The following is a 15,744-nucleotide window of genomic DNA, read 5'->3' as shown; positions in this document are numbered from 1 at the left end:
AAATCTGGGTACGGAAGGTCGGCATGGCCAAAGAGTATTCTTGAACCATAATGACCAAGACTTCCCTCCCTTTTCTAACCTGCTTCTCCGTAACCATATGTCCGCATATGACAGAAGAGGCCAGCTCTGGGCTTGTTCCCAATTCTACACGCAGGGCCCCCAGAATGAACGCAATGGATGGGAAGGGCCAGGTGTGCCTGTTGTGGAATGCGAGCAACAGAATGACCACTGGAGTCCAAACCAATGAAAATTTAGGAGCCTTTATTACTGGCCAGTGACTGCTCACCCTTTCTCCACGCAGGGAGTCCAGAGAGCAGCCCTGACCTCGGGTGCAGAACAGCTTTTAAGCACTAACACCACATCCTAGTTGGCAAGCTAAATGGAACAACAGCAAACTTACATAACGCAGGTTTCAGCTATCCTGGGGGCAAACTGCAAAGGTGATAAAACCACATCTTAGGGGGTTGAGCTAGCAGCATGCTGTTTTATCATTTGTAGCTGGGGTCTGTAGCCAGTACAGCAGAGCTGAAAAGTTCCCACTCTACCACAGTGCCCACTCCTAGTCCAGATAAAGATCCTCCGGGTTGGCGAGGGGGCGCCCAAAGACAAATGCTGCTGGGTTTCTGAGGAGAGGACATGTCCCTTGCCCACTCGTGGGCCAGTCCAGGGGATGTTGGGGGACAGGAAAACAGAAAAGGTACAGCCAAGCACAGTCCCCATTAGGAACATGACTGTCAGGGGAGTAGGGGCTGCGGGGTGACAGACAGCGCCAAGCTTTAGATCTGGGCCCAGCTCAGAAGAGACAGGATTTCTGCCCCTGGGATGACAGCCAGGGCGTCCTTTCTGGAACGGGGACCAGGAACGACCTCCCCGAAGGGCCAGTAGATGGCGCGCCCCCGTGTGGCGGTGAGCAGCAGCCGCAGGCGCATACAGGAGACCTCTGGTTGCCCAGGCTGCGGGGCCAAGGGAGGCGGAGAGGTCTCAGCCCTTTCTGGGCTGCGAAAGCTCCAGGGGTTGGAGGCAGTGTGAAGGGAGGACCCCGAACAATTGTCCTTTGAGGGCAAGGAGGGCAGGGCCAGGTCCTGAACTGTTGAGGCCACAGTCTGGGTCCCCCATGAGACAGGCCTGGAGCAGCCGCAGGATGCAAGTGGGAGTGGGAGGCTATCCAGCTAGACCTAATAAGATGAGTGGGTGTTCGTTAATAGTCTCTGCTGCACAGGTCAACACCAGAGACTTCTGGATCAATGTGGCCATGGCTCAACCTGGCATTTCTGTCAACAGAGCGCGCCTGTCCCTGCTGGGGCGTCAACAGTGTCCCCTCCCCTCCGCCCAGCCGGCTCATCCGATCCTCTCAGCGCTCCTGTGATAGGGTGGGGAATGAGCCTGGCTGGCAGCACAGCCAGCTACCAGCAGAGGGCGCCGCTGGGAAGCACCTGGCCAATCACCGGGCTCTCCTCTGCCCCCACCCCTCCCCGCCTAGAGGGGTGGGGAACCTCTGGCTCGCCAGGAAATCATTTGGTCACATGTGACTATCACGCACTTGCAGCATAAGTAGTCCAAACTGAGACGGGCTGTGTGTGTAAAGACACACACCGGATCCCATCAATTTAATACAAAAGGAATGTCAATCTCATTGCTATTTTTATATTGATTACCTGTTAAAATGATAATTTCTGAATATGTCGGGTGAAATGAAATTCTTATTAAAATTCATGTCACCTGTTTCTTTTCGCTTTTATAACAGGGCTGCCAGAAAATCTGAATGACCTGTGTGGCTCACATTACATTTCTGTTGGACAGCAGTGGCATAGGCAATGGTTCTCAAAGTGTGGCCCCTAGGCACCCACATCAGCATCACCCAGGGTCACAATGCAAATTCTCAGGCCCACCAACACTTAGGAGTCAAAAACTCTGATAGGACTCGGCAACTTGTGTTTTAACCAGCCCTGCAGGTGATTCTGCTTAAATTTGACCCAATGACCCCACTTCTAGAAATACTGTATTCCAATGGCATAAATGTATCTCAGCTTTCTTAGCCACTTATCTCCTGATGGGCATTCGGGCTGTTTCCAGATCTTAGCTACTGTAAATTGTGCTACTATGAACGTAGGGGTGCATACATTCTTTCTGATGGGTGTTTCGGGGTTCTTAGGATATACAGGCAGTCCTCGTTGGACTCAATGTACATCGTTTCGTGGTTACGTCGCCATCTCCCATTTATTTATAAAAAAAAAAAGTTCTGTCATTTTGATGTATGTACATATGTGCTTTATGTTTTTTATTATTTATTTACCACAAGTAAAGGTCAGGAATTGTTATCTTTAAAATTTTTTTTTTTTTACTGTTTCACTTCATTACTGCTGTGTCTGTGCTCCATGTGAGTGACGTAGGTGCTTATGTAGGTGGGTTCCGACTTAGGGCGAAAATCGTGTTACTTTGCACCATAGGGACGGATCTCTGACGTAACCAGAGGACCTTCTGTATATCGTTTTATTAACCAATGTCACCCTAATAAATTCAACACAAAATGTTAAAATTTGTATTAAGAAAAAGATGAGGATTAAATGAGTGAATAATAGGAGCAGTGCCTAGCAGGTAGTAAGTGCTCAACAAACGTCAGCCGTCCACCCTGACCACGGATGGCCTGGCCCTGGCTCGGCCAGGCCTGTGGAGTGTGCACTATTCAGGAGCAGCGATTCTGTTGTCAACTTCCTTCCCAGGAGTCCGCAGCCCGAGCCTTGTTTGGAGCCTGGGGGAGGGGAGCGCCCTGACCAGAGGACTGGCAGGCTGAGGCCAGCGCTGTCCAGAGGCGTGGAGAAGCCTGGACTCCCCCGGTTACCCCAGCAACAGCAGTGATGCCCAGGGCCCCAGCTGAGGGCCGGACCACTCCTCTCCACCCCCTGGGAAGGTGCCAAGGAGCCCACCTGGTAACCCAGACTGTCGGTGCCGAGATGCTCCCCATCATTCTGCCCCGCCTCCCAGGCCCCACCTTGTGGCCTCCCAGCCTCCAGGCTGTGAAATGAAGAGGGGAGCTGGGCAGCACGGGGAGGGGCACGGAGGAGCCCAGGAAGAGGAGGCAGAGGCTGCTGCAACCTACCCCCTGACGCTGGGTCAGCGGGACCAAGAGCTCTGTCCCGCTGATGGGCAGGCCAGGGTGCTGCCTGCTCTGAGAGCCTGGAGGGCCCCCGCACCTTCCGGGCTCTGGTCTCGGCTCAGCCTTCACAGCCACAGGCCCTCACAGCCTCCAGGACTGCGCTCCCCTCTGCACAGTGAGGAGTTTGGCTGGATGGAGGGTGGGAAGGCACCAAGCCGACCTTTCTGGGCGCAGCGGAGCGTTCTTGGGAGTGCAGTGGCGAGGGTGCCGGCAGGCCCGGGGGCTAGGCTGCTTGGGTTCAAGTTTGGTTTCTTCCCTCCCTGTCGGGGTGCCCCCATTTAAGATGTCTAGCCTCTGTGCACCTTCGTTGCTGTGCGGTCTCGCAGCGGTGACCAGCACAGAGGTGACACGCTGTGGCGGGGCTAATGGAGGTTTCCACCAGGGGCTCAACGGGGCCCGACACGCCACGAGGGCCGGGGCCCAGGACGCCCAGCTCAGGGCAGAGGTAGGAGTCGGAGAGGTGGCCCCGCAGCCCGGACTCTACACTCGGAGCTGGTTCCTTGGCCGCCACACGGCCCCTAGTGCCCACTCCGCTCTCACTGCCCAGTGACCATCTGCTTATGTCCCTGACGCCCCTCCACAGGCCTGGCACAAGCCAGGGCCAAGGCCACCCGTGGTCACAGAGACTCAGAGAGAGGCTGCAGAGTCGGCCCCCACACCAACTCCCAGGCAGGCGGGGCGCCGAGAAAGAGGCAGGAAGGGGTTGTAAACAGTCACATGGCGGCACAGGCCCTGGAGACAGAGCTTCAGTAGTCTCACTGGGCCCCAGCCCCGGTCACCCCTCGTGGGGCTGGCGGGAAGGGAGGGCTCACTGAGCAGGGCTGGGCTTGGAGGTCACACAGGTGGCCCACAGGCTGGGATGCAGTCCTGAAGGTGAGCGGAGAAGCCTGGAGCCCCCCACTCACCTGGGACCTGGGACTTGGGACCTGGGAACTAGGAGGGGCTGGTGGCTTGTCCTGAGGAGCAGGGCAGACTCAAGCCTTAGGGATGGGTGTCCCAGTACACACAACCGTCCCCCGCCCCCCAAAGTATCCACAGGGGCCCAATGTCATGATGAGGTCCCAGGCGACCAGGAGGCTTCCCCCAGGGCAGTGGTTGGCAAACCGCGGCTCGCGAGCCACATGTGGCTCTTTGGCCCCTTGAGTGTGGCTCTTCCACAAAATACCACGTGCGGGCGCGCACGTACAGTGCGACTGAAACTTGGTGGCCCACGCGCAGAAGTCGGTTTTCGGCCCGGGCGAGTCTATTTTGAAGAGGCAGCGTTAGAAGAAGTGGGGGGTGTGGGTCAGTCGGGCAAAGGGAGACGGGGCGCAGGCGGGCCCCGGGATACGCAGCGAGGGGGAGGGGCTCGCGATTCATGCACGAGTTGAGGATAGGAGAGTTGGAAGGGGTCGACCTCAGCAAACGTACCTCAATCAGATTGAGGACATTTTTTAGCAAAGGCCAGCTTAGGAGCACCCTAATTAAGTTAATAACAATGTACCTACCTATATAGTTTAAGTTTAAAAAATTTAGCTCTCAAAAGAAATTTCAATCGTTGTACTGTTGATATTGGGCTCTGTTGACTAATGAGTTTGCCGACCACTGCCCCAGGGTCACCCAGTCCCCCCCAGCCAGCCCGCCCTCCCCCAGACACTGCTTCCTCCCAGGCAGCCTGACCCTCATGGGGGCAGCCACGATGCCTTCCCGCTCTCCGCAGCGCCTCTGACTGCGGGGCCACACTCCTCAGCCACACATTCCTCGGCTGCTCTGGGGCCTTCTGCTCCAGCCCTGGCAGGGCAGGCCTGGTCCCCTCCCCCGGTCCACCAGCCTGGCCTCTGTTAACACAGCCAGGGGCCATGTCTGTCCTTAAGGGGTGGCTGCCCTCAGTGCTCAGGGTCCCCAGGCCAGACGGTGTTCATGCCGCTGCTCGGAGGCAAGAAAAGACCAGGACCAACCCTGCAGGGCCCGGGCCCCGCACACACGGGACACGTGAACAGGGACACACAGAGAACACCGTGCACCGTGCACACCTCAGTGAGAGCCGCATTCAGATGCGCCACCCTCTACACGACACCCATGGCCGCCTCCACCCTCCCTCCGGCGCACGCCCCAGGCACACACGGGTGGAGGGCCCTGCCAGGCTCCGACCCGAGGCAGGACAGCCGGGCCGGACCCCTACCCTCGCCCGCGGTCGGGGTCCTGATGGCTGCATATGACGCCCGCGTCCTCCTCGTGTCGGCAGTTGTGCGTGCCCAGGCCCCTGTGCCTGCACTCCAGCAGGGTCTTCTCATCGCCCGCGCAGCGCACGTCGTCCAGCAGGATGGGCAGCGCGCGGCCCTCCCCGAACTCCGCGCCCTTGGTGGCCCGCACGGTGTGGGCAAAGCCCAGCTGGCGGCACACCACGGCGGCGGCCTTTATGTCCCAGCCGTCGTCGCACACCGTGCCCCAACGCCCGCCTGCAAACACCTCCACACGCCCGCGGCCCGGGCTCAGGCCCGCGGGCCGCACCAGGCGCACGGCCCCATTCAAGGGCGCAGAGTTCTCGGTGCCAGGCTGGCCCCGCCGCCGGCCGCTGACCCTCCGGCCGCCAGGCCGCCGAGTGGGCCTCGCTGGGCTCGGGGTGGGCCTTGCTGGGCGCAGGGTGGGCCTTGCTGGGCGCAGGGTGGGCCTCGCTGGGCGCAGGGTGGGCCCGGGGGGAGGGGCTGTGGGGCGGCGGCGGCTGGGCACCTTCGTGGGCGTGGGCGCGGGCGCTGTGGGCCCTGGGGTGCTCTCAGCCCTCCGGATGAACTCTGCAGGAGGGAAGAGCCTGCGGTCAGAGCGGCCCTGGCCCCCCAGCTCTCTGTCCGGGAATGCAGACCCCAGGGAAAGATGTCCTATTCTACCCTCCACTCAGACACCGCGGCTGCGAGCCTCTCTGGTCGCCCTGCCTCCTGGGAGTCCCCGTCCCTCACACTGTAAACTCGGGGCTTCTCGGAGCAAGTGACCCTTTCCGGTTCCAATGGTTGGTTTAAGGGGGAAGCTGAGGCCCTCTGATGGGAGGAGGGGGCCATGGCAGATGGGCAGGATGAGAACCAGCCTGCCTAGGGACTGCTGCTCAGGGTGCAGCCTCCCGCCAGGCCCCTGGCTGCCGGCTTCTCCCACTTGGCCTCTTGCTGCTCCCTCTGCCTACATTCCTCTCCCCGGTCCTTCCCCCCCCCCCCCCCCAACCCGCCATGGTGCACCCTTCCTCTCCCTTCCAGGCTCAGCCCTCAGCCTCTGCTCCGAGACCTCCATGCCCGCATCCTGCACTGCCCTGGGTCCCCATGGCACCAGCACACACGCTGTCACTGGGCCCGGGACGCTAAATGACATGTCTGTGTGTCCCGGCCAGGACAGGGCCCCGCCTGTGCCTCGAAGAGTGCCGGAAACTGCGGAATGAGTGGCTGCAAAACTGGCCCAGACCTGAAGCCACCTGAGGCTGGACTTACTCCCCCCAAACCCCGAGCTCCTCTCTTCCCCAGCTTCCTCCACCCGGGGTCCCCTTCCTCGGGGCCAGGCACCCCGTCCGCCCAGGGGCCTAGCCTTGCCCTCCTCCTACAGCCCCTACACCCAGTCTGCCAACTGGTGACCTGCTGGGTACACTCGCCCTCCTGAAGTAGCTCCTTTGGGCCACAGGGTGGTTTTTTAAAGCCAACATTTTCAAATGAGGAGACGTGTAGGTAACAGCTCGGAAAGGCAGACACCACATCCATCTTGCTCAGCGTGACATCCCCAAAATGAAGCGCACGGAAGTGCTGTGAATGAACTGAATAATGAACGGACGGGTTTCCTGCTTCTCTTAAGAATGGAAAGGTCTGGCCCGACCAGTGCAGTTCAGTGGTTGAGCGCTGACCTATGAACCAGGAGGTCACGGTTCGAGGCACAGGCCGGGGTTGCGGGCTCCATCCCCAGCGTGGGGCATGCAGGAGGCAACCAATCAATGATTCTCTCTCATCATTGATATTTCTATCTCTCTCTCCCTCTCTCTTCCTCTCTGAAATCAATAAAACTATTAAAAATAAAATAAAAAAAAGAACGGAGAGGTCTGGCAACACTGGGCCTCGCTCCCCCCGAGCCTGGCCCCATAGAACAACTCCTTCCTCAGGGCAAGCCTCCCCAGGTGGCCCCTGGTCCCGGGGGCAGTCAGTGGTGGCCTTGCCCGGCCCCTCAGGTCCTGAAGCCTGGCACCCCTCCCTCCCTCCGCACCAACCTTGTCAAAGTGGGAGCATCCTGTGGCCGGCCCAGCCCCGACGCCCCCTCCCCTAGGGGCCCTGCACCCAGGATAACTGTCCAGTATCCTTTGCTCACACACGCCACACCCTCTTCCTCTGTGCCTCTCGTGGACTCCGAGGGTGCTTCCCTGGAAACAGCTATTTCTCCCTTCGCATGCCCCCTCTGAGACCTGCAGCCCCTTTGCGCCACCCACCCACGGCCTGGGACTGGCACACATTGCCCACTGTAACTGAGCGTCTAATGTGTGCCCAGCACAGGGCCCGGCAGAGGGTCCAGCTGGGAGGGCCCACGCTGGGTGTGGGCTGTAGGAGCGTCCCTCCCCCACTGGGTCCCTGTTGGTGGACACTTACTTTCTTTGGGCACAAAGCGGATGAGGCGGCTCCTCACCGTCACCTGGGCGGGCTGGATCTGACACTTGCCAGGGGGTGCCCGTCTGCCAACACACAGAAGGTCATGAGCCCGCCTGGGAGCCCGCCCTGAGCATGTCCTCTGACATCGCACCCCCCCAACCGCCCCCATGGCCAGGCAGGGAGGGGAGGGCCCGTGTGCTTCCAGACCTGGGCAGGTGACACCAGTGTCCATTTATGGAGCACCTACTGTGTGGCCCAGTGTCCCCACGTGCTCCGTGCCCCGGGATCTACAGGAGTCCAGTCCCAGGACAGGAATCCCTCATCCCACTTCTGCATGAGTCCGGTGGCTCACCTGAGCCACTTCTAACTCCGAGCATGGCCTGTCCTCTGAACCTGGTCGGACGTCACTCCTCCTCCTCCTCCCACAGCCTGCCAGTCCGACTCCTGTCACTGTAACCGACCCTGGCCCCAGCCCACAGCCTTTGAGGAGGGTCCCTGACCCCCTGGTTCCTGGGTTTCTGGTAACGCAGAAACAGAGGCTCCTCTGCCAGCAGGAACCAGGGAGAGATTCAGTCCATTTAAAGGAAAAAGGCAGAGAGAGAGAGTGTCTCCGGGTTGGCAGCAGAGCTGGGGGCCCCGGGGGCCTGGGGGGGGGGGAGGGGGGGGAGGCTCGTAGAGAGTTGGAAGAGAAAAGAGTCAGAAAAGGTTGCCAGGACTATGAATTGGGCTCTTCTGGCATCTTCGAGGGGCACCAGGAAGGAATGGAATTTCGTTTTAATTAGTTTTTGGCTCTCGATCTGTGAGTCTTTGAATGGGACCCGCCGATTCTGGGCTGACCACGTGGGTACAGACTTCAATAGGTACCACCAGCTCAGGGGAAAGCCCAAGGGGTGAAGCAGCCACATGACACGAGGGGCCTCCAGACAGGCCTGGCCAAAGGGGGAAGCCGCAGAGCGAAACCGTGGGCCTGCCCCCCCCCAACCCCCGCCCCCAGGATGAAGAAGCAGGCAGCACTTGTCAGAGCCGGAGTCGGTGGGTTTTCTGGTGGCCCCGAACCCAAATACTATCCACACGCCCCACACAGGCCCAGCAGGGGTTTGTTCCTGAAGGAAATGGTGAAAAACATTTCTGTTGTGCAAAAGGTAGGCGATACACCCAAAGCTGCCACATGGATGCGGTTATGTTTGGGCGGCCCCGCCCACCCCGCCACTCCTCATGCCTTCGTTTTCCAAAGGTTCTGTAATGGGGCCTCGTGCAACATGCTGCCGGGCAAAGAAACACGTTTATTCCCAAAGAGAAAAATGAGAGGGATGAGGAGGGTCAGGGAGGGAGGGAGGGAGTCTGGCCGGTTTCTGCCTCCTCCCACACACGAGACAGTGAGCAGAAGCGACCTCTGCCCTGCCGCTGGATAAGCCAAGATGAGGCAGCGACGGTCCGGTCCGGTCCGAGGCGCATCTGGCGAATTAGGTGCCCCGTGCATGTGACATTTCCTTAGAGAAGCATCTGCTCTAAACGCTGGAAACGGCCAGGAACGGGGAAGATAGCTAGGGCACGATGACTCATCAGAAAATTACGCAGCCATTAAAACCGGTCCTTTTGTGGGGGGGATGCAACGTGGAAATGTTTATGCAGAACGGGGAAAGGAACGAGGGGAAATGCAAAGTTGGCAGTGCCCTTCCACACGGAGGTAATCCTGGCGCTGCCCAGGTAAAGAGGGGCAGGGTTTTCTTGAGGAATATGTGAACAATGAACAGGCCCTAGCCGATGTGGCTCAGTGGATAGAGCATCGGCCTGCAGACCCACAGGTCCCGGGTTCGATTCCTGTCTAGGGCACGGACCTCGGTTGTAGGCTCGATCCCCGGCCCTGGCTGTGTGCGGGAGGCAACCAATGGATGCCTCTCTCTCCTCGATGTCTTTCTCTCTGTCTCTCCCCCTCCTTCCACTCTCTCTAAAAATCAATGGGAAAAATATCCTCAGGCGAGGATTAACAACAACAAAAAATAACAGTAATAATGAACAGACCTGTGCTTTAAGGGAAAAATGCCGTAGGCAGGGATGTCTGCAAAGCTGTCACAGACCAGAGGAAGCTAAGGAGACGTGATGACTAACTTAATTCTGGAACAGAAAAAAGAATCTGAGAGAAAAACTAGAGAAATTCTTTTTAAAAAGTGCAGTCACCTCAATTATAAAAAGAAGTACGGAGTTTAATGAATAGTAATGTGCCAATATTGCTTGTTAATTGTGACAAAGGTGCTGTAATAATGTAAGACATGTAAATAATAGAGGAAAATAAATAAATTAATTAATTAATAAGAAGGGTGAGGGGCATATGGGAAAACTCTGTATTATCTTTGCAACTTATTTGTAAACCCAAAACTATTCTAAATTCTAAGGGCTTTCAGTTTTTTAAAAAATGTGATGATGGGGCTTGTGCTTATGAGCCCCATCAGTGTGTCTGACTCCCGCCTGTCGTGGATAGAGGTGGACTTTGAAGTCCGGGTTTGAATCCTGGATCTGCCTCTCACCAGCAGGCTGGGCTTGTCTAGTCACTTCCCTCTTTGGGCCTCAGTTTTCTCATCTGGAAAATGGGGACATGAATAATCTCCACCTGAGGGAGTGCCAGACAGGGAAACTGAGGTAACGGAGGTGCGGGCAGCGCCGGGGGTGTGGCTCACCTGGAGGGGTCGATGATCTTGTAGATGACCCCACGAGCTGCTGTGGCACTCGGCACGCCCGTGGACATGAAGTACAGCTCCCCTTGGACAAGAAACAAGGCAGGGAGTGAGCACGCTGCCTGGAGGCTGTCCCAGCGGCCCCACACCCCCACCTCGGGCTCTGAGACCAACCCCGAGCTCAGGAGGCGAGCCCTGAGGGGTCCAGGCCCACGCAGCTCACCAGCGCCCAGAACTGAGACAGCCCTAGAACGGCCGCTGACGTGCCCCAGGGCCTCTGTAGCTCTCCAGGGCAGTGGCTATTCTGCCGGCTCGACCCTCAGAAGCCCCTGGTCACCTGCCTGGGTTTCACGCCCAGCACCACACACCTCTGGGCACAATGAGGGTCCATGTCCCAGCTCCTTACTAACTGCCTGTTGGGTAATGCGGGCACACCTGGCTCTCGGAGCCTCAGCTTCCTCATCCCAAAATGAAATGCCTCATAGGACTGTCACTTGGGTCTATTTTTATTGACTTCAGAGAGAAGGGAAAGAGAGAAAGAGAGAGAGACATCAAGGATGAGAGAGAATCATTGATTGGCTGCCTCCTGCACGCCCTCTACCGGAGACTGAGCCCACCACCCGGGCATGTGCCCTGACTAGGGATTGAACCGTGACCAGGGTGACCTCCTGGTTCATAGGTCAATGCTCAACCACTGAGCCACACCGGCCGGGCAGCACTGTCATTTAGATTAAAAGGGCACACAGTCAGTGCTCAGTCAGCACCAGCTGTTACTGCTGATGTCAGTCACCAGGATCTGGGCCGGCCAAGTCCTGGAGGCTAGAGTCTGTCTCCCCTCACTGACTAGCAGGCAGAACACTAGCTCGGGGAGTTTCTCGTGTGAATGCCAGTCCCTGCACTCAGCCCCGTGTGAGCACCCGCAGCTCCGGGACCGCCCCACTCTGGGCCTCAGTTTCCCCACCTGTGGGGACGGGAGTGGAAATGCAGTGAGTGGCGTCACAAGCACCTGGCACCATGGGTGCTCAGGGAATGTGAGTCCTCGCTCTCTGCCCCCGGCCCTTGCCACCAGAGGCACCTATGTCCAGGAAACAGGCTTTATCATTCCCATCTTACAGGTGAGAAAACAGAGCTCAGAGAGGCCAAGTGAACCGTATAGCATCACACAGCTGGGGAGTGCAAGCAAGGCCCCATCTCAGCACCGTCTCTGCCCCCAGCTCACACGGATGTAGGACACATGGTGGCCATGAGGCCAAGACACAGGCACTCTTCCGGAGAGAGGCCCTGGAAGCCACTGTCTCCCTCCTGGCGGTGTGGCCCTCCCATCTACACTCCAGCCCCCTGAAGGGCCTGCGGGCTCTTCGCACACTCCACTTCCTCAGCCTGGAATGCCTTTCTCCCCTGTCTTCCTCCAACTGACCAAGTTCAAGCGTACGGCCCTCTGGGAGGCCTCCAGGCACCAGCTGGGTCCAGCATTGCCCTCCCCAGGGCTGAGCAGAATAGCCAGCCTCAGGTTCCCGACCTGTAAAGTGACGGGGTTGGACCAGGCACACTCCACGCTCCCTCCGGCCTTGATCTGCTGGGAGCCGTGGCCCTAGCCCAGGGGTGGGCAAACTTTTTGACTCGAGGGCCACAATGGGTTCTTAAACTGGACCGGAGGGCCGGAACAAAAGCATGGATGGAGTGTTTGTGTGAACTAATACAAATTCAAAGTAAACATCATGACATAAAAGGGTGCGGTCTTTTTCTTTTTTAGTTTTATTCATTTCAAGCGGGCCGTAGTTTGCCCACGGCTGCCTAGCCCCATGCACAGGCAGGGAGCCCCACCAGCAATGATGGACCTGCCCGGGGCCAGGCTGCCCTCCTGGTCTCTGCCATGTGGACGGTCCCGGGAGGACATCGGGCCAGCAGACGCCCTTGTTTCACAATTTACAAGTCTTAGAGCAGCGGTTCTCAACCTGTGGGTCGCGACCCCTTTGGCGGTCGAACGACCCTTTCACAGGGGTCGCCTAAATACATCCTGCATATCAGATATTTACATGACGATCCATCACAGTAGCAACATGACAGTGATGAAGTAGCGACGAAAATAATTTTATGGTTGGGGGTCACCACAGCATGAGGAACTGTATTTAAAGGGTCGCGGCATTAGGAAGGTTGAGAACCGCTGTCTTAGAGGAACAGCTAGAGAGATGGAGGCTGGAGCCTGGAGCTGGGAGAGGGTTGTTTGCACTGGACCCCAGAGCGCAGTGGGGCCGCGGCCCAAGCTTGCCACAGGCTGTCCCTGGGCTGTCCATCTCCGAGGGGCCTCCGCCTGGCTGTCACCTCACTGGGTGCCACTCAGAGGGCTGAGGAAGGGCCCTGGGAAATGCATCTTCCAGGCCCTGCCTTTCTTGGGGGGTGGGGGGGATTAGGGGGGCCGAGGAGAGAGAGAGCATCTCTCCTTCCAAACATGTTAACCCCCTATTGGCCAAAAGAAAGGGTTTTCAGGAGCCCACTGGGCTTGGGGAGGGCAGTGGGGGCTGCGGCTGCCCTTTGGAGAATTTAGATTCTGATGGGTGTCGGCTCAACAAAGGTTTCCCACACTCAGGCCCGGGGTCTCTGGGCACTGGGCTCTGCAAGGGGATACCCCTCCAAAGGCCCCCTGGTGGGTGTTGCCCAGCAACCGGGCCAAGCATCCACTAGGCCCCACCGTGGGCCCCTAGTCTTTTGTCCAGGGACAATCCAGGGCCAAGGACAAAGGCAGGAGGCTGGAGTGGGACCCAGCCCCCGCGGCCCCTCTTCCTCCCCCCTCCCCACTGTTCCTTACATTGAAAATGCAAGTGCCTGAACGGAGACCCACTCACAGGCAAGGGGGCAGTGGTACCCACGTTCTGAAGCCCGCATGGCTTCATTTTCTAGGCCCGATACACTTGCCATCAGGAACCCGGGGCAGTGGAGGTCTTGGGAGGCACTCCCCACACCCACCCCTGCCCCCCACCCCTGCCCCGCCTGCATTCCCGCCAGTATTTCCTGGTCCCTAACTTTCCTGGTCCTCTAACTGCCCTGAACTCTTCCCCAAGTCACCGAGCTGAGCCTCCCAGCAACCTCACCCAGGGCGGAGGTGGGGAGAGGGGGAGGGGAAGCTGGTGAGGATGATGCGCAAGCAAGGTCTCCAGCCTCACCCTCCCGCCAACACATCACTCTTCATCCTGAAGTGGTTTCAGGCCTGAGACCCACCCCATTCCTTAAACCTCAGGCCTGAGACCTCATCCCTCGAACCCCAAGCCAGAAGGACCCAGGGGATGGGGGGACTAGCCAAGCATGGGCAGCCGGGACGGAGCGTCCTCGGGAGTGCTCACCGGCCTCGTCCTCCGCGAAGGAGATGATGTGTGGGTAGTAGTTGTTGATGAGGCCCGGGAACTCGCAGGTCTGGCCGCGGCCCATGCAGAGCTCGCTGTACTGCCACTGGCCCGGCCCCGGGCTCTCTCGGAGGGACATCAGGCGCCTGCAAAGGAGAATGAGCTGTGGGGTCACGCCTGGCCTGGTGCGCAGGGGAACCCCACCCACCCACCCACCCATCCACCCACTCATCTGCTACCCATGCAACTGTGGTGGGCAGTTAGCCAGACATGAGCAGAGCAAGGACGATGGGCCGGGTACAGAAGGTCACCAGGGCGGAAAGCCTGGGTGCCTAGCAACAGACAAGTGTAGGGTGGGACCGCACCGCCAGGGTGACCTCCCCTCCCTAGCATATCGCTGCTCCTGCGGTTGGACCCCTGACCTTTCCTCCCTAGAGATACTAGGCTCAGCTGTATTTCAGCTCCAGGCCCAGAAAAGCAGCAAAACCAGACAAGCAGCACCACAGCGGACCCCCAGGACCCGCTGCACTGAACAATGACCCCCTGCCCTGGCTCAGGCCAATCAGCGGAGGCCTGAAAGGACGCTCCTGGGAAGCTGATGAATATTCTATTGAGATCTCCCCCTGGGACCGCCCCTAAAATCTCCACCCTCAACACCCTTAGGACAGAGGACCCAGCGGGCTCTCCCTCCTGGGAGCAGCCCTGCCGTTCCCTCCCCCCGGAGCCTCAGCTGTGCCTGCCTCACTTCTAAACCCCAAGGGCCCTTCCTGTGCCTCTGTACTTGTTCCTAAGTCCATGTCTTCTACAAACTTCTTCTACCTCGGTGATTTTCCAAATGAATGTTCTCTTATAGTTTGCGTCTTGGCTCTGAATTCTTTCCTAGCTAGAGGCTGCTGAACCCAGGCGGGTCTGACCCCGCTGGTCTAACACCTGGAGCCGTTCTTGCCGCCCCCAACACAACCAGGACCACACACAACTGGAGGGTCCGGTGCAAACAGAGCGTGCAGGGCCCCTTGTTCTAAAAGGGTTAAGAATGTCAAGACAGTGAGACAGCAGAGCATGAAGCCACGTGTGGGCCCTTCTCAGCATGGGGCCCTTCACAGCCATGAAGACTGCCCTGCAAGAAGTCTTTACTGAGCACCTACTATGTACCAGAGAAGCATGAAGGGGGGCACACAGAGACCAAAGACCAGCTCGGTTCCTGCCCCCTCAGGCCACCCCCGCCCAGTGACCACCAGGAGGCAGTCAGGAACTGACTTGGACGGCAGAGCTCTGCGAGGCTGGTGCCAGGAGTGAGCACACACTTTGGAGCTGCCTCCACTTCGGAGCTCAAGATGGAACCTGGGCACCTTCAGACTATGCTGATCGGGGCCCTTACTCCCTTCCCCGCTTGTCAATTACCTACTGATACTCCCAGGCCCTGGTCGCTGCCCCCTCCTCCGGGAAGCCCTCCTGAATGCCTCCACCTTGGGCTTCTCCAGCACTCTGAGGCAGACTAGAGTGGACCGAGTGTCTGTCTCCCTGACTTGGGTGTCAGGTACTCTTCAACTCTGTTGTTCTCTCTGGCCCTGGCACAAAGCCTGGCCCAGCAGATGGGCTTGGGAAAGGGAGGCAAAATTAGTTAAATTTCTGCGGTCAGGTGACTTAGGAGATAGGAGAATTGGGGTAAAAGCTGAGGCTTCATTTAGACCCAATTTCCAGGTGGGATAATTGAGTCCCAGAGGCAGACCCCAAGGAAGGGGCGGAGCTGATAAAAGGATCCAGCATCCAGAGGCTCGCTCTCAGCTCCAGCTGCAGACACGCCCAGGTCAGCAGCCTGCAGAGGTGAGCATTCTGCTCCAGCCTCAGGCTCCTTAACGCCTCACTCTCCTGAGGAACAGCTGCCCTCTGTGCACCGGCTCCCGTGGGGATAAGCAACAGCTACCAGGTGCTGAGCTACTCGATTAGAAGTGTGTGCATGTACTAACGGACTCAGTCCTCTGACAACCTTGGCGGCA

At 58.4% G+C, this 15,744-nt stretch overlaps 1 protein-coding gene across 1 annotated transcript in view; it reads right to left on the bottom strand.

The window, feature by feature from the left end:
* Window positions 1-244: 244 nt before the first annotated feature.
* The window catches only part of HHIPL1 (HHIP like 1), a 28,103-nt gene continuing 12,603 nt past the window's right edge, over window positions 245-15,744 (bottom strand). The window contains exons 6-9 of the mRNA XM_059686195.1: window positions 13,748-13,893; window positions 10,413-10,494; window positions 7,738-7,820; window positions 245-5,925 (exon numbers count right to left, since the gene is read on the bottom strand). Coding sequence (XP_059542178.1) covers window positions 5,312-5,925; window positions 7,738-7,820; window positions 10,413-10,494; window positions 13,748-13,893 — 925 coding nt within the window. The 3' untranslated portion in view covers window positions 245-5,311. The remainder of the gene's footprint in view (window positions 5,926-7,737; window positions 7,821-10,412; window positions 10,495-13,747; window positions 13,894-15,744) is intronic.

The sequence above is a fragment of the Myotis daubentonii genome, chromosome 1 (assembly GCF_963259705.1).
Source record: "Myotis daubentonii chromosome 1, mMyoDau2.1, whole genome shotgun sequence".
Classification (NCBI taxonomy): Eukaryota; Metazoa; Chordata; class Mammalia; order Chiroptera; family Vespertilionidae; genus Myotis; species Myotis daubentonii.
The sequence above is the reverse complement of the archived record's forward strand: the minus strand, read 5'-3'. Positions and strand labels throughout refer to the sequence as shown.